Source organism: Rhagoletis pomonella, unplaced genomic scaffold (genome assembly GCF_013731165.1).
Source record: "Rhagoletis pomonella isolate Grant_MI unplaced genomic scaffold, Rhpom_1.0 Rhpom_scaffold_00003, whole genome shotgun sequence".
Taxonomy (NCBI): domain Eukaryota; kingdom Metazoa; phylum Arthropoda; class Insecta; order Diptera; family Tephritidae; genus Rhagoletis; species Rhagoletis pomonella.
This window is the reverse complement of record NW_023458557.1, coordinates 55,714,172-55,739,655: the sequence shown is the minus strand read 5'-3', so window position 1 is coordinate 55,739,655 and position 25,484 is coordinate 55,714,172. Positions and strand designations below refer to the sequence as shown.

Sequence of the window (25,484 nt, the reverse complement as noted above, 5' to 3'; positions counted from 1 at the left end):
AAGATCGGGTCACTATAACATATATCTCCCATACAACTGATAGCTCAGTTATGAGAATTTTCGTTATAACTCCTCCATTTATGAAGCTGGGAACATGACATTTCGCAATATTTCCGCCCGTTATCAAAAAAATACTTACAGTGAAAATGTCGCTATAACCTATAATCTCCATACAACTGATTGTTCAGATTCGAGATTCTTTGTTATAACTTCTCCATATATGCAGCTTCTCCATATAACAGCTAGAAATATGAAATTTCGCAATATTTTCACTAATTACCAATAGAAAGTTTACAGTAAAATTGACAAAGATCGGGCCACTATAACCTATTTATAGCCTCGATACAACTTATTGTTTAGATATGGGGTTTTACTGTAAAACTCCTTTATTTGTACAGCTAAAACCGATAAATTTCGTAAGCTATTTTATAAATAATAATACAAAGTCTACTGAGAAAATCTATGCTGTATAAGCTTTATCTCTTATACCACTGATTGTTCAGATACTAGTTATTACGATATATCTTCTTTATGTAGGAGTCTAAACCCATTAAATTGTATTACCGGTTTACATACCGATCACACAGCAGTAGAAATCACTTAGATTGGTTTTATATAAGGTATATCTTCCATACCTCTGATTGTTTAGATATGGTTTTTCATAAATATCTGTTAAAGTAAAATTTTCAGATGTTCATGAGAGGTATGAAGCCTTCGGCATAGCCGAAGACAGCGCTGCTCTTACTTGTTTTAATTTGAATTTTGATCTCGAAAATGTCGGATTTTCAACGAATTTGTTCAGCATTATTTTTTGAGCAGCCGCTTCCAACGCAAATAAAACTGTCCAATTAAAAGCCAGTACTATGAAACTTAAACCTCATAATGGTAGATCTATTTTTAACGGTCTGCATTGCAGCTTTTTAATACATTCTGTTCAGTGATCGGACTTCTACCACATTGTGGTAGATCTGCCACTTGTTTGAGCATCTACCACATCTACCACACACGATCGGAAATCTACCACATATTCGCGTTTTTGAGGACCTAGTTTTATTTTTGCTCGACATAATTTTCTTAATTTTAAGAGCAAAAATTGTCCAACACTAAACACTATATGGTAACAAGAATGATATAATACAAGATTCCGCATTCCCGACGGCGATGAAATTTCTCAAGTAAAGGTAAACAAAGCCGAATTGGAGGATAAAATAAACTGTAAAATAGTAAATTTTCTCAATAATAAAGTTTTCAACAGGAAACGTGGTTTCTTTGCGTTAAATTTTAAAACTTATGATTTATAAAAAAAAAATAGCGAGAATTAAAAAAACGGCGATTTTTGTGAAAGTATTAGCAAGTTTCAGTGCATATATAGTTTCTGAGGCGTTGTTTACATTTACTTGAGAATTGTCAAAATCGGTAAATCACAGTAGCGATTTCTGTAACGTGCCACATTTGTTCGCTACATCGTGATGTGATAGAATGAAACGCTGACAGCACGCCGCAAGGTTGCAAAAAAATGTATGTTCGAAAATATTTTGATATGGAAGGAACCGCTTTATACTGTCAAGGAAAAAATTGCCAAAATCCAATGCAATATTTAGCAATTCAATCTAGCACTTTGTTATACTAAAATTAATTTTTTTTAGAGTCTAATTAAAAAGTTTGCAATTTAGGTGAAACCTTACAGAATTTCTTTAATTTTTGTACAAAGTTTTATCCAAAGCCTGAGATCTACCACATTTTTTTAAATCTACAACATTTTTTCCAGATTCTGCCACACAGAATTATGTTTAAGTCCGATCACTGATTCTGTTTAGCTGAGGGAGAGCGGGAACCAGGTTTAGAGTTGTGGTCGAGTTAGAGCAGTGGAGGAGGTAGGGATTACCTTTGCGTGTGGTTATGTATCGAGCTCAACGAGCTCATATGGTATATAGGTGCACATCAAGCCAACCACGCACTCCATATGCCTGGTATGCGAGAGAGAGAGAGAGAGTGAGATATGCGGGCAGGCTGATGAAGCGGTAGCGCAAGATGTCACCCTTTTATAGGGCTGACAGACGTCTCGGTTTTCCCGGACATGTCCCGGTTTTAGACTATTTGTTCCGGTGTCCCGGTCCAACCTCAAAATGTCCCGGCTTTCGCTTAAGTGTCCTGGTTTTCTATTTGAATGCACAAATTTTAATAAAAGTTCAAAAATCACTACATTAAGGGGAAAACGCGTTGTAATATTCAGAAAAATGTTATGAATTCACTGAGGGAAATAACGCATAGTAAATATGAATAGTTTTTATTTTATTATCGTTTAAAAATGTTCGTATTTAAGAATAATACTTTCATAAAACGCACGCGTGGTATTCATTCAAAGTCAACATTTGAATGCACATTTACATGTCTGGCTGTAGCTGAGTTCGCGAAGATTCTTGTCACAATTTGCTAATGTACAGAGGGTCAGGGTTCAAATCCCATTACAGGCAGCATGGAATTTAAATATTTTTTTTAACTTAATTACGAAAAAGCAATCGGTAAGTGCAAAGCTCTCCATTTTAATATGGACTTATTTGAATTGAATATTTCTATACTAAATACTAAAGTTTTTATACCTAAATGTATTACGAGTTGGGTTGGTGCTCTTTCGTATGTGTAGAGTACTTATAAGTACAGTGCCGTACAAAATTATTGACTCTCTCTTTCATCGGGTCACAATTCCTAATCAGATCTTTTACAAAAATTTTGAAAATGTAGCTTTGGAGCCAATTAATAAAGTGCAAGTCTGAAGTTGCCAGCAAATTTCGTTGATTTTTAGCATTTATTTTTTTATGCTGGCAGTGTCTTCCATATAAAAAGAATTATCGAACATAGTTTGTATGAAAGGAACTCTCAGGAAAAACAAAACCAAAAATCAACTAAAATTTAATGGGCTGCAAAACTTAATTTTAAAAACTTTTATAAAAAGTTTGATTAGAATGTTGCAAATTTGTATGCAAATTTATTGAATTTTCGTCAGTTTAGCACAAAGTTTAGACATTTTTTTATGTTTTTTGATATATTTAGTGTAAACTGTATTTTTATAAAGAATAAAAAAATGTTCATGCATTGTGAAAAATACTCTGTGCTTTAGTTGTGATCAGTTGTTTTGTTTTGTTGGCGTACGATGTAGTGATCCCATGATCTCATGTTTTTATGTTTTTGTTTTTGTCTGTCAAAATTAAATTAGACTACCTCCTTTTGCACGTCGCGAGAGACGTCCAGGTTTGGCAACAGAGACATCTGGCAGCCCTACCCTTTTACCATGTATTAATTGGGGGACTCCATTGGAGGAGTCATGCTCTAGCTGCCGTAGGCTGCTGTGCAATGAGCTGCGATTTATTCAGGGATGCATTCATGCAGAGCCCAGTGTGGTTTGTAAGCCGTAGCTTACTACCACAAATTACTCCGGAAGTGGAGTGGGAGCGATGCTTAAAGCGCTGTGTGATAGCCAAGTTGGTTGAGCGTTGACCATGGGGTGAGGGAGGTGTCAAGCATAGGAGCGTTGACCCTTGTGATGAGTCAAGCTGGGGTTGACCATCGTGATGCGCCAAGCTGAATTGGCGTTGACCATGGCTGAAATCGCCAGTGACTTATCACTTCACTAAGTTCAGCGAAGAGATACTTGAGAATTGCATAAAAAATGCATACCCAATTAAGAACGAGCGAATTACTTTTAAACACAAGTGGGTGTGTTTGTTCGCTGCACTTGGTTTTATGCGGGAATGCAATATAAATGCGTTTGGGTGTTCGCTGTTCTTTGTTTATGCGGGAAATACATAAGTCGCTTAAACACATTCCAACAATTGATGTACAGGAATTGCTGGAACTCGTACCGATTTTAAGTTATTCACGCTTTCCTCTTGACGCCCAATGTATTTTGAATAGAAAACGATGAAATGAGTGTCGCAAGCGTGCTAGACTCGCTGTCAATCGATACTTATTGAAAAACCTCAACGGTTTCCTTACAAACTACATTGGGCGTCAAGATAAAAGCGTGAATAACTTTCGTCTCGATGCATTGCGGCAATTTTTTTCTGCAAATAATTACTAATAGAACGTACAACATATTTATCCCAAAACGCAATTTTAAAGCCATTGAGATGTTAGTAATATTTAAAAAAATTTTAATAACTTTTATTAAAAAGAAATTATGGCCAAATAAAAAATAAAAATGGGAAGCAACACCATCATTCTCAACTGTTTAAAATATGAGCAGAATTGGTATTACCAATCGCGAGAAAACAATTAAAATCTAAACAATTTCGAAAAATGTTAATAGCTATAACTTCCAAAATAATTCGAATTTCGGAAAAATTGTGAAGCTTGTATTTTTTCTTTTATCGTTGTGAAGCATAAACAGATAATTGCACAAAAAGAGCTCGACCCTCGAAAAAATAGTGGCCCACGCCAAGATCGATCTATCTCGGCAGCCAGTTCGAAAACGCCCTATCTCAAAAAACTTTTCAAGAACGTCCTATTTCAGAATTTTATTGAAAAACTCAAATCTCACTTCAAAATGTATTGAAAATTTCACTCAGCAGTCGATATTTAATTAAAACTATAGTTTAAACCTATTTTGGTACATGTTTTGCATTTCGGTACACGTTTTGGTAAACAAAAAAATTAGTAAGTGGCCGCCGCGCCGTTACGTTACGTTACGTGTTGTCTTTTATTTATTTACATATGTATGTGTGTACTCTATAAATATTGGGCGCGGTTAACATTTCGAAAATTATTAGAAAACAAATATGTATTTTATTTATGTATAAATGTGGAATAGGTTAGTATTCGGTTCGAGAACTAGGCCAGTCTCCAGTAAACCGAAACCTTCGTTATCCAATGTATTTTTCCTTCGTTATGAATTTGAAATCCAGCGCATTATCGAATTGAAATTATAATGAGATATCTCCTATATTTCCCTTCGAGAATGAGCTGGATTTCACTTCCTCTCTTGTTACTATAGTTTTCCTTTTTTCGAATATTATAACCGTTATAAACCTTGGAAAACTAAGGTTGGTTATGAGTTCGTTCTTAGTTTAATATGCATATTTGATATCGAATATCATTTTCGAACGTTCGCCGCAATGTTTATTGGGTACGTACATACACATTTTTTGTTTCTTTCGTTTGAGTGAAAACCAATATTAACCAACGTTAATGCAACGATAAAATTTTTTTTAAACACTAACAAACGTCAAATTTCCTAAAGCTGGCTCTCAGCGGTCGTACCTTATAAATATTTTTATCATGGTTTTACCTGACTACATATATGAGAACTTGTATCTGAACAATCAGTCATATAGCTTATACAGCACCGATTTTAAGGTTTTCTCAGTAGACTTTGTATGATTAATTAGAAAATAGCTTCCCAAATTTCTCAGCTTTAGCCAAATGTAAAAGTTTTTAAGTTAAGTATCTCTCTGGACAATAGGTTGTACGGAGACCATTAGCGCACACAAGGGGTGGGTTTTGGGGTTCAAACCCCCCCTAAAGCTAATAACCTCAAATACAAACTGTATCTTAAAGCTAAGAATCCAGCTCTCAAGGAAATTATAAGAAATATTTATTATAATTTCTGTTGCTTGAAAAAGCGCTTTGCTTTTGCTGTAAATTTTCATGAGGAAATAAATATACGAGCATTTTTTTCTTGAGAGCTGCAAACTGATTTATGAAAATTTGGTAGAAGAAAATTTCTTTTCCATTTCTCGTCCGTCGTTTTATATGAATTTTTCGTTTTTCTTGAGAGTTCAGTTAATTTTTTCGGAACTCGAAATATTAAAAAAATTTAGCAATCGTGAAAAATCACCATCTATCGAAAATCAGAAACCAGAAATCGAAAAAATGAACATAAAAGTGCAAAAATTCATGGAATCAATAAATTTATTTTTACTGACTCTTTTTTAAAATTTTTTATTAGGTACTTTTGAAAATTGAGCGCATCTTGAGTTTATAGAACTTTTTATTAAACAAGTAGTTTTTAAGGAAAGAACACAACCGACTTCAATTCTCATATACAAATTTGGGGGTACCGTTAATTTCTTCATGATCCAATCATCGGATCTCTAAACCAAATTACGGGACGACCCTTGAGGTACCATCTTTCCAATAAAAAAAGGATTATTGAAATCGGTTCACGTGGTAAACAAGTTATGTATTCCGGCGAATTGATAACCTCCCCTTTTTTGAAGTCGGTTAAAAGTGTTTGAGTTCTGTTAATCTTATGTAAATAAAGTGCAGTTTATGAATTTTAAAACGTTTATTTATTTATTACATACTGTACATAAAACTTGCATAAATGTATTTTAAAGAGCGTATTATCAAGCAAATTTTCAGTATTTTCCGGTGATATATCTTCAGAAATATAAAACCCCCCCTAAAATATATTCCTGGGTGCGCCCCTGATGGAGGCTATATGTTATAGTGACCTGATCTTTGTAATTTTCCCTGTAAGCTTTCTGTTGATAACGAATGAAAATAGTGCAAAATTGTATGTTCCTAACTTCATAAATGAAGGAGTTTCAACATAAAATCTCATATCTGTTGTACGGGAGCTATGTATATGTTACAGTGCTCAGATTTTTCCGGTTCCGACAAATGATTAATACTTTATAATATTAAATATGTAGAAACCTGAGGGATTAGATTGCGTTAAAACACACAGACAGACAGACTGGCATAGCTAAATCGGCCCAGCTCGCCGCTCTGATCATTTAAAAATATGTTTTCATGGCTCTATCTATTCTTCTTGTGGTACTTACAAACATCGGACAAAGTTATTATACCATTTCATTTTCATGAACAGGATAATTACCGAGGTATTATAAAAAATCCTTTGTTTTATGATGAGGTTCAGTGGAATAAAATAATTTTAATTTCACTTTGTAAGGGCAATTTTTATTTTCCCGATAAAAAAACAGGTTGCAATGAACATTCGCGACTTTCTTATCGATCAGTGTGGTCTTCTTACCCTGAGGCAGTGGCGGATACTGGGGAGGGGCGATGGTGCGATCGATTTTACCATTTGTCTTAATATTTTTTAACTTTAATTATTTGTTTATAAAAATATAGCATTCTTTAACAAAAAGCATGAATCTTTGTGCAACGTTTGAAAAATTTCGAACTTTTTATTTTGATTTTTTAGAAATATTTTAAGTATGCAGTTTTGTAGCCCATTCAATTTCACTACAATAAAGTGCAAGTTTAAAGTAACTGGGACTTACCGTTGATTTTTGGATTTTTTTTTTTGTGTAGACGATGTTAGTCATTTTCATTGTCATACGAAGCATTTTCGATGGTTTTTTGCATGCAGAAAATGAACGACACCTTCAACAAAAAATGTTCTCAAAAATCAATGGTAATTCCGAGTGACTTTGTTATAGTAAAATTGAATGGATTTGTAGCCCATACTCAAATATGGAAATTTTTAGGAGAGTTCTGATTCTTTCTTTTTAAATTTTGCACAAAGAATGAAACTTGGATTTAAATATATGGGTTTTGTTAAAAAATATACTATCTATATTTTTATAAACAAATAATTAAAATTAAAAAATATTAAGATAAGTGGTGATATCTTGCCATTATGTGAGTGTCGTTATGTTATGATAAGCACTATATCGATGGCTGAGTGGAAGATCGACCTATCTCGGCAACCAGTCCGAAAACACCCCATCTCAGAAAACTTCTCAAAAACGCTCTACTTCAGAATTTGATTGAAGAATTTTAATAAAAAAAAAACCCCTATCTTAGAACTCGGTTCAAAAACGCCCTATCCCAAACGAAAATACATTAATCTGAGATAGGGCGTTTTTGAATAAGTTCTAAAATTCGGCGTTCTTCAACCAAATTCTGAGATAGGGCGTTTTCGAACTGGCTGCCGATATATGTCGACCTTCCACTCAGCCATCGATATGTATGTCGAATCGAACTTTCTGACACTGCCTTTTGTCTATTTCCGCGGTGAACGTAGAAAATTTCACTTTCAACTGTGTAACCTGAAATTTGTATGCGCATAAAATTTTTATTTTTTAAATATACCAAAAATTAAAAACAAATTAGCCATAATTGTCTAATGTACTAATATTAACCTCATTTTATATCATTGCCACGTTAGTTACCGATATAGCTAATGATCGTGCATCTAACAATAAAGATATATGTACCGATATTTCATAATATTTTGCTTGATATCCAAGAAAGATTGCCAAAAGAGACCTTAAACTTTTTTTGTTTGAACTTATTACTTCCATCTAAAATTTGGAAATATAATACGCTTAATGAAAAAACAGTGCTTGCGAACGCGTAAAGTCGCTTGAAAAACGATAAGAATTTTTTTTAGAAAAACACGCTATCAATTTGATCAATTTGGAAGGAGAGTATAAAGTGTGGTCAGAACAATGGACAAATGGTTTCCATGCAAAACACATTGGGTATAAAGAGAAAAGCGTGAATAACTTTCGTCTCGATGCATTCCGGAAACATTTTTTGTCTGCAGATAATTACTAATAGAACGTAAAAAATAAAAATGGGAAGAAAACATCATCATTCTTAACTGTTTAAAAAATAATTAAAATCGGTATTACCAATCGCGAGAAAACAAATAAAATAGCTATAACTTCCAAGATAATTCGAATTTCGATAAATTATGAAACTTGTTTTTTTCTTTTATCCTTGTGAAGTATAAACAGATAATTGTACAAAAAAGCCCGACCTTGGAAAAATGGTGGCCCACTTCACAAATTTTTACGCTGCTGTGTTCAGCTTTTTCCTCTGAGGGGCTATGGTTGCCACCCACGGAGGAACGCTCTGTACAAACTAATGGAATTTTTGCTCATCTGGAAAATGTGAAAAAGATAAGGAAATAAAGGACATGAAAAATAGTTTAAAGTTCATACGAATTTAATGAACTGGGACTGAATAACGTAGTGAGAGGGAAGACTAGCATTTTTGCATGTGCATATGTATTTAACTAAAAATATAATATTTATTGTACCAAAATGTAGTGGGTAGGCACTGTGGCCAATGGTAACAAACTAATACCACCTCCACAAAAAACACCGAAAGCAGTGCCCGGAGGATGCATCACTGGCTAACCAGAATGTAGTACCACAGCCACAAGCTATTTCGCTAGCTACATCAGCAATACTATACCACAACCACAGCTACATATTGTGGGCTTAGAGCATTTAGAATATTTTAACTTTTGACAGCTCTTGCTACATGCCACAGTCTCATCATCCTGGTTAGCCAGTCAGACTAGGCCGATCATACTTTCAACTGCCATCAAATTATAGATTAAAAAAGTTTTATTACATGACAGTTGAGAAGTGCGTGTGCAAAAATTTCATAAATATAATGAAAATAATCAAAATTCCAGGCATTAAAGTTTTTATTTTCAGATATCAATCAATAGTTTGCATATTTATATGCGACTATTTTTTCCGATTTCTTCTTTTTTAACTTTTTTATTCCGGAATTCTTGTCATTCGCAAAACACCGAGCGGTTTGTATAAATCGTGACTCAGTCCAGTGTCTCAGTCATTAAAAAATCGTCTTAGTTATCTCTCCATTAAAATAGAATCACGCAAATGTTACAAAAGGCTCAATTCTTGATAAGATTGCGTGTAATTAAATAAAAGAAGACGACATATTACGTCATTGTTCAAAACAAGTGTGATTTCAAGTTTTTATTAATTTTTTATTTTTTTATTTAGGTTGTAATTATGAGGTAATAATGAGGATTAAAAACAATCTAAGTATGAAAGGGAGAGCTAAGATGAACGATGGCGAGATGTGAATGAGTTGATTTGGAAATAAATAAAAAGTGTGAGAAAACACCTTCCCAATGACATTACCCAAGCCTAAATCGGTAAATTTTGGCCGGGTTATTTAAGTTATTTTTAAAGCAGTTTTTTGAAAAAGTTCAAAAGCGGCATCAAAACTAAAATTATTATGATTCCCATGATACAAAATAAAGAAGGTAGTTTTAATTTTTTTGACATAAACTGTGCTTACTGACTTTTCCACTTTTCGTAAATTGTTGAAGAAGCACTGCCACCTAATCAAATAATTATTTTGGAAATTTTAATATTTTTTTAAGGAATTTTTATTTTATTAAAAAGTAAGTTGTAACACACGAGGTAAATACAGGGTGTCCCAGAATTAACCTGCTAAACTTGAGGAGAAGGTAGGTGGGGGGGTGAGCTCCCTGATAAGCAAAAATTTTTCAGGTAAAAGTGTCATCGTTTTTGAAATATTAAAATATTTTTGAATTAAAAAAAATCGTGCATTATCATGTATTTTTTTTTTTAACTTTATCTACAAACAAGGCTATACTTAGTAAATTTTTTATGTAAAATACTTCCAGATAGTTGCTTCTCCATATTCAAATGCAATGTAGTAAAAATATATTAAGGAACCATTATAAAATTAGGACTATTTTGGGATTTTCAACTTTTTGATATTTTGTTCCCCAACTTTGACTATCTCTGGTGAAAAAAATGTACTGAGCTATAACTTTACATTACATAAAAAAATTGCTAATTTAATTAAGATTTCAGAAAGGTCCCACTCTTATTGTTTCGAATCGAAAAAAAAGTTATAACGGCTTTTGTGGGTAAAGGCCTGAGACACGCTAGAATGTATTTAATAGATTTAAATTTAAGTAGGTCTTGTTACCGACCAATGACATGCTAAATAGTACAAAGGTACATTATTACCTGCTCCTGACATTATTTTATGTTACTTACCGGGATTCGGACTAGAGTCAATAACAAGGGCTATATCTATCAATATTGTTTGTGAAGGATGGGTTCACGTAAAATAAAACATACATGAGTTGTTCGCAGAATAATTTATTCATTTATTGATAAAATATGCTCAAATTGGCGACCTTCTACTCTAATATAAGCTACCTTTTAAGAAAAGACGCTTTTAGAGATCTTTAACTCAATTGGGCTATCTCAGCAGCAGCTCCATTTATTTGTTCCCGCAAATGCTCTTCGTTTTGAATTATTTTTGAATAAATTTTGTCCTTGAGACAGCCCCAGTAGAAAAAATCGAATGGATTCAGGTCTGGCGATCGAGCAGGCCACGTGATTGGCCCGTATCGTCCAATCCATCGGCGAGGATAAGTTTCGTCTAAATGAGCTCTTACTTCACGCTCGTAGTGAGCAGGGCACCCGTCATTTTGCAGCCATACTCTTCGCCGCAGGTTTAAGGGTACATCTTCTAAAATAGTTGGAAGCCGTTCCTGAAGGAACTCTAAATAACTGAGAGAGTTGGGCGTTGGCGGCAGTTCCACAGGTCCCAATATCTGACAATTAAAATTACCGCACCATAAATTTATTTTGTACCGGTACTGCGAACGATCTTCTCTCATTTGGTGAGAATTGTCTATCTGCAAATGTGAAGGTTATGTAAATTAAAATAACCATCACGTTTGCATGATGATTCATCGCTCCAAATTATAATTTTTTTTTTAAGTTGGAGTCTGATTCATGCATTCGCAACATTTCACGGCAAAAATTTAACCCTCGTCAGGTAATCTCATTCTTGTAGAGCCTGAACACGTTGAATGTGGTAGGGATGAAATCGATGGTCTTTTAAAGCTTTGTGAACTGTAGTTTTTGGTATTCCCGTCCGTCTTTCCGTCATTCTCACTGAAGTCGATGGACCTAGTTCCATTTCCTCTAACACAACTTCAACATCTACCGTTGTAGGACGTCCTGTTTCGCCGCGACGCCTTCCAGGTATGCGACCTTAGAAAAGTTAAAAATGATAGTTAAAAGAAGAATGGCTTCAAACAAGAAAGGTGTAAAAATTACTTACCTTCAGATATTTCTCTATGGGAGCGGGGGAATACTTCACGACCCAGATGTCGACGATTTGGGTATCGCTCTGCATAGAGTCTTTGAGCAGCTCTGGCTTTACAGCAAGCTTCACCGTAAATTAGGTGAATATTCGTATATTCATGCGACGTATACTGCGTGTTCTCTGTCATAGTATTAATAACACAATCACTGTTGCCATTTTAGCCGTTTTCCGGCTAGATTTAGTCGGTTTCGATAGCAAACAGCCGGAGAAATTTCGATTTAGCCGGCAGCCGATTTGTTAGCCGTTTTGCAGAAAAAAAATTAGCCGTTTTTAGCCGATTTTGCTATTTTCCTTGTTTTCTTAAATTTCAAATATGTATATATGTTTCCATTTTTGACTAAGCCACCCAAAATCTGTTAGAAATGGCTACTAGCCTTATCGTGGAGAAAATTTTCATGTCAGGCAGGGCTATATAAAATTGGGCCGATTTCGCTTACTTTTATTTTAAACGAATATATTTTCTCTAAATAAGGCCGTAACGGGGATTTTCTAAATAAAATATTTGTTATAAATGTCTTAATTTTAAGTGTGAAGTTTTATTCGCAAACTTAGAAAATAAGAAATTGTTTCACTGTTAAGACACTTAAGATGCGTTTGTGTTTGGATATAGTGCCAACAAACAGAACAAATATTATATGTAGATATTGCCTTCCCAGAGAGCGCATATTCAATTCTGCCTAAATTACCAAACATCATATTTGCCAACTCCCAAAGGTTTAGGGTATGGGGAAAATTAATATTTTCAAGCACCGAATGCCAAATTGAATTAAAGGAACCAACACTGAAGTGAGTCAAAATGAAAATAAAAGAGCACAAATTTCTATGTAAAACAAACCTCTCTGGGAATCCTACGAGACATCTGCCGATCATATGACCGGTCATCCAAATGGGAGATCTGCAGTCTTTTGGCATCATATTTTACATCAGAATTGAGGGATTTCTGAAAAATCTGACCAGTTCTTTTGTGTAACTGTGATTTTGCATCCCTTGTCAACATATGGCCTCGGTTGATGTTAACTTAAGGTCGTTGTTTTACTGCCTTAAAATTGAAGGGAAATTTTTACTGCGTTTTTTATATGTATTGGTTTCTATTTGAGTGTATTGAGAATCGGTCAGTCTGAAACGGCCTTGTAGGGAAGACAATAGGTTTGTTCGTCGAAAATCCAGCGAGAATTATCACTCCAAAATATCAGATAGTAAGAAAAAATGCTCCCAAATTCTCTCTCATGTAGAGAAACTTGCAATTTTCTGTACGAACGACTCTGTACAGTCCGAGTTTCTTCAACATACGTTTCAATTTCTTTGTCGGGTTTACTATATCGACTCTGGTTGAGATTGCGTTCCGATTAAGAATACAGTTTTTTTGCCGAGTACCTTTCAAATCATTGGAATTAACTAAATTAATTATGTAAACAAGTATTAACTTACATTTTTCATTTTAAAATCGCTCCAGTTTGTAAATTTTTAAATTTAACGAACTTGTTTATTCAAATTATCGTCGACAAAAAATCCCACCATGTGCCACAATCATATGTTTTTCCTAATTGCAATTTCTTGCTGGCAAAATCTTTTCAGGCTCGAATTTGTAACTTCTCTCCAAGAAATAGTCTTTTTACTCGTGATTTATTTACATAAAACATGCGAAATTTAGTTGAAACATTTTAGCCGTTTTTAGCCGGTTTTATTTGCCAATTTAGCCGGTTCGTCCAAAAAGTTCTGGCAACACTGAACACAATGTTCGAAGGATCCAATTCCACAAAATCAACTTTCATTATTTCCGGTAAGTCACATAAAATAATGTCAGGAGCAGGTAATAATGTACCTTTGTACTATTTAGCATGTCATTGGTCGGTAACAAGAGCAACTTAAATTTAAATCTATTAAATACATTCTAGCGTGTCTCAGTCCTTTACCCACAAAAGCGGTTATAACTTTTCTTTTCTATTCGAAACAGTAAGAGTGGCACCTTTCAGAAATTTTTATTAAATTAGCAATTTTTTTTGTGTAATGTAAAGTTATAGCTCAGTACATTTTTTTTCACCCGAGATAGTCAAAATTGGGGAAGAAAATATCAAAAAGTTAAAAATCGCAATATAGTCCTAATTTTATAATGGTTCCTTAATATATTTTAACTACATTGAATTTGAGTATGGAGAAGCAACTATCTAAAAGTCTTTTACATAAAAAATTTACTAAGTATAGCCTTGTTTGTAGATGCAGTTAAAGAAAATACATGAAAAGGCACGATTTTTCTTTAATTCAAATAAATTTAAACATTTCAAAAACGGTGACTCTTTTACCTGAAAAATTTTTGCTTATCAGGGAGCTCACCATCCCACCTGCCTTCTCCTCAAGGTTGGCAGGTTACTTCTGGGACACCCTGTATACTTACATGATTGTTCGTATAAAAATAGCTGCGTGTTGATTTAAATTGCTATAAATGTAAGGTACACCAGAAATGTAGCATTATCTTTTACATGATATATTATATGCAGTTAGTCCTTTAAGAAAGTAAGTAAGATGTTGCTTTATTTCGGATTCTAGGGAAGCATGCGCTCTCTCGCGTTTCGCTCTAATTGGGCGCATCCGTTCCTCCAGTTGAAATCTTTCGCGGGAAAGTGCTCGGACCAAACAAAGCATACTTTTGGTAACGCATTTTCAGTTACCATGCACGCGGATATCCACTTTTCCCGCATATGTGGTACCGCCGGGAGTCGAAAAAACTGTGTGTTAGTTTTTTCGCAATTTCTTCTGTTATTTTTGCAGCTCCTAAATATGCAGCTCATCTTACTAAAAAACAATAAAAACAAGTAAGAAAGTCTAAGTTCGGGCGGAGCCGAACATTAAATACCCGGCGCAAGTATTAAACATATGTTTTCCACCTTTCCGAAAGCTACCGCTACATGATAAGCCGGGGTGTGTACATTTTAAGTAAATTAGCGTCCTTAAATTTCGAAATATTGAAATTTCAAGCATTTCTAAAATTTACCGTTATATGAAAAGCGGCCTCAATTTTAGTCCGATTTCAACAATTTTCAACGGTTTGCTTTTATGTGGCAAGCACAATAACCATACCGAGTTTGGTACAAATTGCTAGAACGGTTAGCGAGATACATATATGTGATCACAAGTGGGCGGTGCTACGCCCATTTTCCAAAATTTTGTCATAAACGTATTTCTTGGAAAAAAATTGTTGCAATCATCAATTTTGAATAAATTAGCTTCAATATTTACTGATTTATCGAAGATTTTGTATTTCTCGAAATTACCGTTATATGGGAGGTAGGCGTGGTTATTGTCCGATTTTTAAAATTTTCAGCCGTTTGGTATCCTGTACAAAGGCCAATAACTGTGCCAAGTTTGGAAGAAATTGGTGCAGCGGTTACCAAGATATACACATGTAACCATAAGTGGGCGTGGCTACGCCCATTTTCCAAATTCATGTTTTCCGTCTGAAACTCATTGTAAGTATTAATTTTGAGTGAATTATCTTCAGTAGTTACTAAAATATCGCAGTTTTCGTATTTCTTAAAATTACCGTTATATGGGAGGTAGGCGTGGTTATTATCCGATTTCGCCCATTTTCAATACCATCCGTCCCACGCCCAAAAGAAGTTCACGTACCAAGTTTCGTTAAGATATCTAAATTTTTACTCGAGTTATCGTGTGCACAGACGGACGGACGGACGGACGGACGGACAGACAGTCCCCGCTTTATCGATTTCTGTTTTCATTCTGATCATTTATGTATACATTTGTCTATATCTATCTCGATTCGTTTTGCCTGTTACAAACAACCGTTATGTGAACAAAGTTATAATACCCTTGTGCACAAGTGCGCTCGGGTATAAAAATTAACAACAGTAAATGCATATTATATGTGAATACCATGTAATATTTCCATTAACTTCCGTTTTATACTCACTATCGCTAAAAGCTTTAATTTCTTTTAAATAATTATATTTTTTTTTTTGAAGTAGGTAATCAATCACTTCTTTTGTCAATGAATATGGTAGCTCGATTTCAAAAGAAAATGCCAAAAGCACAGTTTACGTCAAATGGGAGCAATGGCGGCTAAGAAGAAGTGAAACTACCTTTAAATATTTGTATCATGATGATTCCCTTTAAAAAAATTTGAAGATTTCTATACTTTTATAATTTTATTTTTTAAACTTAAACGGTTCTATCAACTGACCAAATCTATTTCAAAAAATACTTTAAAAACCAATTTTTATTTATAAACAACTCACACAAATGATAATATTTTTCCGAAATATTTTAGCGAAAGACTTAAAATATAATAACTTTTATAATTCCGATGGAAAAACAGTATTGAATTTGTTTTTTTTTTAGTGGAGAGTGAAGCAGATGTGCTCGAGCGGTTATGCTAGTCATTGAATGAAACAGGTCTGATGTGTAAAAATTAGACCAGCAATAAATTTAATAAAGTTTAACGAAGCATTATGTATGTACACATATACTCGATGAGACATAAGTTGGCATTGCACATATGTACATTAGGGTGGCCCCTAGTTATATGGATAAGAATAAAAGTGTTTATATTCTCGGTCTCCCTCACTAGAAATGTGAGAGTAGCCTAAGGATTAAAGTATGCAAAGTTTTATATCAATCAAAGGAGATATAAAGATGGTTCAAAGCGCTTAAAGTTTTCCATGTATTTTATATGAGAAAAAAACTATTTTTCGTAGAAATTGTCTAGAATCCTTGAATATCAATATTTTTCAAACGGCTAACTCAATTTCTCTTAAGAAGACTTCAAAAAATATTACCCAATTGGTTATTTAAAATTTGTTTATTATTAACGATTTTTTCTGGGTTCCCCCATTGCATTTTTTCGGGTTTTGGGAGACCCATAGAAAATTTTTAATATTAATAAATTATTAAATAAACCAAGGATGCATTGTAACGTTAATTTTAGCGTTTACCAAAAAAAGCGATCGTTTCTGTTGAAACGATTCAGTTTTTTTTCGTTTAGGTAATTACCACAATAATTCTATTTTGGGTTTTAACGAAAAGAAATTCAATCATTAATGCTGAAGTTGTAGCATACATTTTATCGTATAAAAAACAGTTATAAGCATTGTATATAGTTTTGATATTAATTCAATTTATATCAAACATTTTGATGTATAAAACAACAAATTCAGACATTTTATGCGTTTAAATAAAAGTTAGGTTGTTCACACTTGCTTGGTTATCAGGTTATCTGGTTATGTGGATATATTTTTTATTCAGTTTTCTACAATAAAATATACTACAGAATAATAACTTTTAACCAGATAACCTTATAACCAAGCAAGTGTGAACAACCTAAGTATCAAAAATATTGTACACAAAACGTTTGTAAAAAAACGTACCGAGTATATATATCTTTGAAATCAATTCAATTCAATTCATTTCAAACGTTTTTTTTCTTCGACAATACAATATTAACCATTTTATTCGTTTAAAAACAAAAAGGTTGTATATCCTCTATTATATCAAAAACAAAAAGTTTTTATATCCCCTAATTGTATACAAAACGTTTGTAAAAAAATCATACATCTTTGAGATCTCTTTTTGCTGACCACACGTAATGTGCATCAGCCTTTTGTACTAGTTCTTTACAGTGCATAATTTTATTTATTGTACTGATGTTAAGTTTATTTCTGAGTTTGGTTTTTGGCGCAGGCGAGTTTTCATCACTACGAGAATTTTCAGTATTTGTTAATTGACAAATATGTACATGCCTACTTAGTCGCAATTTTTTACCTGAACAAGTCGTCGTAATTATTGTCCACACTTACTTCGGACGGTTCAGAGGCTTTATAGATATACCTGCAAATAAACAACGATTAAAAAGTTACTACTTTAAAGCAAAATTAACTTACTTGTCCATCACTAATCTTTTCGCTTGTTTGTTAAATTCAATTGAAGAAAGGCGCGCAAATGCCAAGTTTTTGACATTTAACATCTTTCTTTCACTCTTTCTCTTGTAATTATTTCCTTTGCTTGCTATGAATGCAGGGTTATTCATGGATATTTCTAGAGTTACTATAAATAGTAGATAGCACTGGCAGTATGCAATCTTAAGCAAACAAATTTATTGCTCAATTTGGTTGCAATTTCACTTTTGCCTACCAAAAGCTTCATCCTACCAATTGGTCCAATTGGACCAAAACGGCAACGCTGCATAGAAGTACTTGGAAGTGCATAGAAGTACTTGGAAGTAGCATCGAAAGAAAGTATCGATACCTACAAAGTATCGGGCTAAAAGTATCGATACCTACTTATATCGATATTTGTACCTATATAAGAATTGAAATATGTTTATGTTTGTTTGTATTAAAAAACGCTATCACGTATGTATGTGCCAAATTAATTTATGTGACTATCATTATTGATTTTAGATGAATCTTTTAGATTTTTTAAAGAAAAACTTCCAAGTTTTAAAACAAGTTTTGCTAGGATGGACCCTCAAAAAACAAGAAAAAGTATAAAGTCCATTAAGTTGTTTTTAAAAAGTATACAGAATTTGCTTCTTTTTATGTACGTATTTTATTTGTTTGTATTTATTTCATACAAATTAATTAATTAATAAAAAAATATCTGTATTATAACACTGTTCAAAAGCATTTTTGCAGAGTAACAGTGCTATATTTCTGGAAGAAGTTATCATGTTTATCATTTTTAATGAGACGATAATAGGTCTTTCTTTGCACAAAGCAACCTTTCCTTCTACATCAAAGCTCTATGTGGCTGTTCTAGAATTTGTAAGATTCTTGATGTGGTTATTGTGGCCCCCCAGCTTTTGAAAATAATCTCTCGCATGGTACGGAAGTCGCAACTATATGTAGATACATGCGCGCCTATTTGTATAACATTGGATAGGTTGATTTTAAATCCTCCTATTCCTCTAACGCAGTGATTCCCAAAGTGTTCCAGGTGGACCCCCAGGGGTCCACGGTGACGTGAACAAAATATGGGGGTCCATGAATTGTAAATGGGGGTCCACGAAAATTTATCTGGTTTCGATGTAAAGAACCAAAATGGTTGCTTGATAGCCTTTTATTTAACTTTAATTTTTTTGAATGGTGTATAGTGCTCTTGACTCACTGTTGCACTTACCGGCACTTTGTGTTTTCATACGTGGGGAAGCCTTAAAGGCCACCTGCAGACTAAAAAGAACCGGATGCTGGTATGAAAATGAGTGGGCGCGGCGAAAATTGCTGGCGGCAGAGATTTAAGCATTTGTGTATTTTCAATGCTACAGGATAGTACGCCACCATTACCTTTGTTGAAGAGATTCTATAATGTTGAGTTCCCTGAGACTGAATTCTGGTTTGATTCCATCGCTCAGACCAGACTCACATATTGTCGAATCCTCACTGATGGCTCAAAAACTGACTCTGGGTCATGATCTGGGGTCTTTTTTGAGGTTAATGGAGATAAGCTTCACTTTTCGGTCTTCCAGGCTGAGGTAATTGTAATACTCAAAGCCATGGACTACGTGGTGGAACATAGGTGGAGGAGAAGGAGTTTACGTGACAACCAAGCTGCACTTAATGCATTGACCAGCCCTCTATTTAAGTACTTCCAAACTAGTTCGGCAATGCAAGGCTCGACTAAAATATGATGGTGAACATAACGAGGTTGTTTTACTCTGGGTACCAGGTCACTCTGGAGTACCTCGTTATGAGACATCTGATCACTTGGCCAGAGTTTGCTCAGACCAGGCATTCCTCGGTCCGCAACCAGTTTTAGCACTCCCACCTTCGGCAATCGAAGCCACCATCAGAAACTGGGTGAATACTTCGCTCAGAAATGACTGAGAGGCATCGAGGTGGGCAAAACTCATGTTGCCTTCAATCTCACAAGGTCTATCTGATTTTTTGCTCTCAATGAGCAGATGACACTACAGACAACTTGGTGGACTGCTGACTGGTCACTGTGATAGGCGTAAACGACAAGTCCATTTGCCCATCTTGCCTTGAAGATGATGAGACGGTGGAACACTTTTTGTGCTTCTTGCTTGCTTGGTTATTTGTCATCGATTTTTTAAACTCGCTCTTTTCTCCATTGTCAGTTTCTTAACTAAAAGTTTGGCGTAAAAAGCTTAGCCGTTTTGATGTTTTAAGTTTTGTGTTTCAAAAAACGTGAAAAAATATTTTTCGCCTCATTTTAAAACTCGGAGCGTTAATAATAAAAATGATGCCATTAACACAAATAAACTATTTTACATATACTCCACGTGCAAAGTCATTAGTGAGCGGAACATTTGATGAGTTTATGGTGAAGATAATATAAATATAGCTAGCGCTTGCAGTGCTCTTAAAAAATATAACTCTTCCGAGCGAGAAAGTATTTTGATGTATTTACGAGCTCTATTTTTCAAAACTTACAAGTGTGTAATCACAATCTTTTTATAAATAGAAAATATTTTAAAATATTTATTGAGCCTTGTACCACGATTGTTTGTTAGGAAAAGTTGAGAAAGCGACATAGTCTAAGCGGTAGAAGTTATAATAAACAATACCACGATTGTTCAATAAAATATTACAAATAAAATGTTAATAAGCCACAATAACATTGACAAATAGAAAATATTTTACTTTTATTTTGGCCACTCTGATTTTAGTTTTTGAATTCACCCGCGATCTAATTTTCACATTTTCACATTTAATTTCTTACGAGCTTTGGGAATATTTAAAAATTTATCAGCAGGGGGCCCACCGAAACCAAACAATTTTTGAAAGGGGTCTACAAGATCAGACGGGGTTTAATAAATAAAGCTACAACTCATCACCTTTTGTAGAGCGTTTTCGTTTTTGTCCAATCGCAAGCTTTTTATGTTGGTACCAAAAGTCAAAATCTTCTTTAACAACGTCTTCTTCGGAGCTGGTATTAGTGTATTTTTGAATAAGACTTTTTAGTTTAAAAATTGTCCGACCGCAGGCGTTCGCATCCTGCAGCGATGATGGAGGATAGTTCCTAAAGCTGCGTAGGTGTTGTATTCAATGAGACCAAATCTTATACTACACTCCGCCAGGAGTTTCGTTTGTAGTTGGGTGACACAATCAAGAGTTGTAGAAAATTTACTCACTTGAGATGTTAGGCAGTTAACCATAGGTATGATCCTGGAAAGTGTGACATAATTCTGTCCTGAAGATTCTTTGGTTACGAACTCGAAAGGCTTCAGTAGCTGAACTATTTGCTTCAGTATTTCTATTTCATTTTTTGCTATGATTTCAGGACTGTCTGTTGCATCTAGTATAAGTTGAGACGAAATTTTGGACATATCCAAAAATCTTTCCAGCATGTAAAAGAGTGAATTCCAGCGCGTTCTGACTCTTGCTCGATCCAATTTGCAGGTTCATTCGCTACGAAAGAAATAGAACGCGCGCCCTTTTTTTTAAAATTGTCAAAATTGGCGTCACCCCGACCTTGGCACCTTCTTGCGGTTTTCATTGGCAACTAAACTATTCACAAAGAAATTAGATTAAAAAATAAAAGTCCGGGAATAAAACTGTCAATGAATTGGGGTTTCGATACAAGTACTTTTTTCCGATACCTACTCAGTACTCGGTTCTAAAGTATCGAGTACAAAATTACTTGGTATCGGACGAAAAGTATCGATTATGTACTTGTATTTACTAGTATCGTTTCATCTCTAATTTTTGCTCATCAACAAAACGAAATCGATTCATATAGTTTGTTGAGCATCTCTGAAATAAACGATTGAGTGTTTTTTTCTGAAAGTCTCCTGAAGAGAAAAAGAGTCTGTCGAGTGAAAAATATTGAATATTAAAACTTTGAGCGCTTTGAGCCACCTCTAAATCTATTTTGATTGATCTAAAATTTTGCATAGTTTAGTCTATAGGATGTTCACTAGGGAGGTCCAAAAATGCATGTGAAAAAGTAAAGTCGGAATTTTTATGCTCTCACCCCTTGTTCTATACCGAAAAAATTATACCCTTATTTTTTTATTTTGAAATCAAACAAGTAAGAAAGTCTAAGTTCGGGCGGAGCCGAACATTAAATACCCGGCGCAGATATTAAATATATGTTTTTTCACCTTTCCGAAACCTACCGCTAGATGGTAAGCCGGGGTGTATCACTTTTGAGTAAATTAGCAGCCTTCAATTTCGAAATATTGAAATTTCAAGCATTTCTGAAATTTACCGTTATATGAAAAGCGGCCGTAATTTTAGTCCGATTTCAATAATTTTCAATCCTTTGCTTTCATGTGGTAAGCACAATAACCACACCGAGTTTGGTACAAATTGGTAGAACCGTTACCGATATACATATATGTGATCATAAGTGGGCGGTGCCCCGCCCATTTTTCAAAATTTTACCATAAACGTATTTCTTAGCAACGAATTGTTGCAGGCATCAATTTTGAATAAATTAACTTCAATATTTACTTATTTGTCGAAGATTTTGTATTTCTCTAAATTACCGTCATATGGGATATGGGCGTGGTTATCGTCCAATTTTAAAAATTTTCGGCGATTTTGTATGCTGTACCAAGGCTAACAACTGTGCCAAGCTTGGAAGAAATTGGTGGAGTGGTTCCTAAGATATACACATGTAACGATAAGTGGGCGTGGCTACGCCCATTTTCCAAAAATTTATAATATTCTTATTTTTCGTCTAAAAATTGTTGTAAATATCAATTTTTAGTGAATAATCTTCAGTAGTTACTAAAATATCGCAGTTTTCGTATTTCCGAAAATTACCGATTTATGGGATGTAGGCGTGGTTATTGTCCGATTTTAAAAATTGTCGGCCATTTGGTATGCTACAGTCCGATTTCGCCCATTTTCAATACCAACCTACCTTGGGTTAAGGGAAACCCACATGCAAACCAGGAGTGCAATGGGGTATACTCATTGCGCTGGCTATACTCAATCCCGACTCTTGCGTCCTCGTTCGCCCACTCTGGGCAACGTGAGCAACCCATGTGCGAGATGCGGTAACCAATCCGAGTGGAGCCTTGGGTCACGGCAGAAAGAGAGGGAGCTTCGGTGGGGCCACTCTGACTTATTCGGTTTAAGGGCTCACTGAAGTCTGCAGTGTCTGTTCACCAGTAGGTGCGGCTGCAAGCGGGTGTATGCTTGGAGCAAGCGGCTCGCTATATAAACGTGTATTTGGTTGCGAAACCACCCCCGTCCCAGCAATGGGTTGTGCGCTGGGCTTGGGACCCGCCACGTAAAAACCACTTCCAGTGAAGAAGCAAGGCAAAGCCTCGGATGAGACCCCCCCTTATGATGACGACATACCAAATTTCGTTGAGATATCTCAATTTTTGCTCGAGTTATCGTGTACACGGACGGACGGACGGACAGACGGACAGACTGACAGACTGACGGACAGACAGACATGGCTTAATCGATTTATTTTTTCATCTGATCATTTATGTATACATTTGTCTATATCTGTCTCGATTCGTTTTGGCTGTTACAAACAACCGTTATGTGAACAAAATTAATATACCCTTGTGCACAAGTGCGCTCGGGTATAAAAATATTTAGAGGTCGCTCAAAGCGCCCAAAGTTTTCCATTATTTTATATGGGGAAAAACAACTTTTCGTAGAAATGGTTTAGAATAGTTAAAAATAAATATTTTTCTACCAGAAACCTCTGTTTATCTGCAGGAGATTCCCAATAGAAATATCCAATTATTTATTTAACATATTTTTAATCGCAACTATAATTTATAGGTTTGCCAAAAACACACGAAAACCCCGAAAAATGCAATGGGGCGACCAATAAAAATCGTTAGTGTTAAAAAATGGTTAAATAAACAATTGGGTATTGTTAAGTTTTCTGAAGAGAACCCGAGCTTTCCGATCGATAAATATCGATTTTCAAGAACTCTATACCATTTATACGAAAAATTTAATTTGCCCATATAAATATACATAGAAAACTTTGAGCGCTTTGAGCGACCTATAAATATTTTTTGATTTCAAAATATAAAAATAGGTGTATACTTTTTTTCGATATAGAACACTCCAAGGGGGTGAGAGGGTTACAAATCCGACTTTACTGTTTTTGGACCACCCTATTGTTCACACATTTCTAGGGGTGAGACCGAGAATCCGAGCTATTTTCGAAATAAGGGCAACCCTAATGTACATACGTACTTAAATATTTACACATAGACCACCGTCTGAAAGACGTTTTAATTAAATTAAAATTAATTTATTTTCTCTTTACTCTACTTGCAGTTTCTCAGCGTAACGAATAGTGCAGCATGCAACATAAAATATAAGTGTATGTGTGCGCGTAACATATCATTAATTACGTAAGAGTGTCAATAAACGGTAATATATCAATAAAGAATATTAACAACCACAAATAGAAGAAAATAGTACATACATATCCATGTAAATAAATACGATCCATGAGAAATCTATTTAGGTTTTACTGGATTTCTAAAGCTAATATGGCGAACATGCGGATGAGCCAAGTGTTGGCATCTTATTGGTATCGATATTCTAGGAACTATAGCATTGCGAGCGGGAGTGCGTAGAAAAATAATCAGGGTTATAACTCTTAAAGTGTTTATTGAATGTAAATTGAGGGAAAAGAACTGCATGCAGTACTCAAAAAACATACCAAATGCACCAGCCATAGCGATAACTAAAACAAAAACGGTATTTAAAGCATATACACTCAACTGAAGCCGTTTAATATGCAATGAAAAAAACTCACCTTGAAAAGAGCGTTGTAAAATAGTACACATAACTTATAGCCGCACCAGTGCAACAAACACCAACCGCAGCGCCACCCGTTGTGCAACTAAATTTCACGGTTCACTTGTTCACATTTTTCGCCAGTTTGAATGGTCGCGCCGAGCATTACACACATTTAGCATTACGTATACGCACCGGCGAGCTTCGCATAACACAAGGACAGTGCGTGTGAAGTGACAAACGAAGCGAAATAACAAAGCCAATAAAAAAAAACAATAAAACAAACAAAAAGCCAATAAAAAGGTAACAAAGCAAACAATAAATAAAAAACAAAAGCCAACTAGGTATAATATAACGGTGGACAAAAAACAATAATAAAAACATTATAAAACAAAAATGCAAAGACAACCATAAATTGAAAGTAACAACAAACAACTGTGAAAGGGAAAACAAATCATCAACACTTACACGCTTGGTCTACAAAACAATAATGTACTCTATGCAGACAATACAACAATAAAAGGCCGTAAATAAAGCGTCAAAAGCAATTTGCTAAAACGCATATCGCTTGCATTTAAGCGCCAACTGAACACGAACAAAAAAAGGAACACAATCCAACAGAAAATTCTATGTATTGTGCAGCGTTCAAATTTAAATAACCAAAAAACAAGGCAACAGCCAGGCAAATCATACAGCTAGACGCCTACGAACCTTTACACACACGACACAACCACCACCTCACCATGGATCGCAAGCATATTGGCGCTTTGGCGCTGTGCTTGTTCGTTTTGTTATTTAAACTAAATGTATTTGCTGTGGTCGCTGACCAAGATGAGGATATACCACATAATGAGTAAGTTGGTAATAAATACATACATATCG

The 25,484-nt window shown here is 34.7% G+C and overlaps 1 protein-coding gene across 5 annotated transcripts in view; it reads left to right on the top strand.

Annotated features, from left to right (window-relative positions):
- The window catches only part of LOC118735312 (voltage-dependent calcium channel subunit alpha-2/delta-3), a 513,712-nt gene that overhangs the window by 26,236 nt on the left and 461,992 nt on the right, over positions 1–25,484 (top strand). For 4 of the 5 annotated variants that reach the window (XM_036464990.1, XM_036464993.1, XM_036464995.1 and 1 more), the window contains exon 2: positions 24,135–25,455. In XM_036464990.1, coding sequence (XP_036320883.1) covers positions 25,346–25,455 — 110 coding nt within the window. In that variant the 5' untranslated portion in view covers positions 24,135–25,345. The remainder of the gene's footprint in view (positions 1–24,134; positions 25,456–25,484) is intronic. The other variant, XM_036464991.1, reaches the window with a different exon arrangement.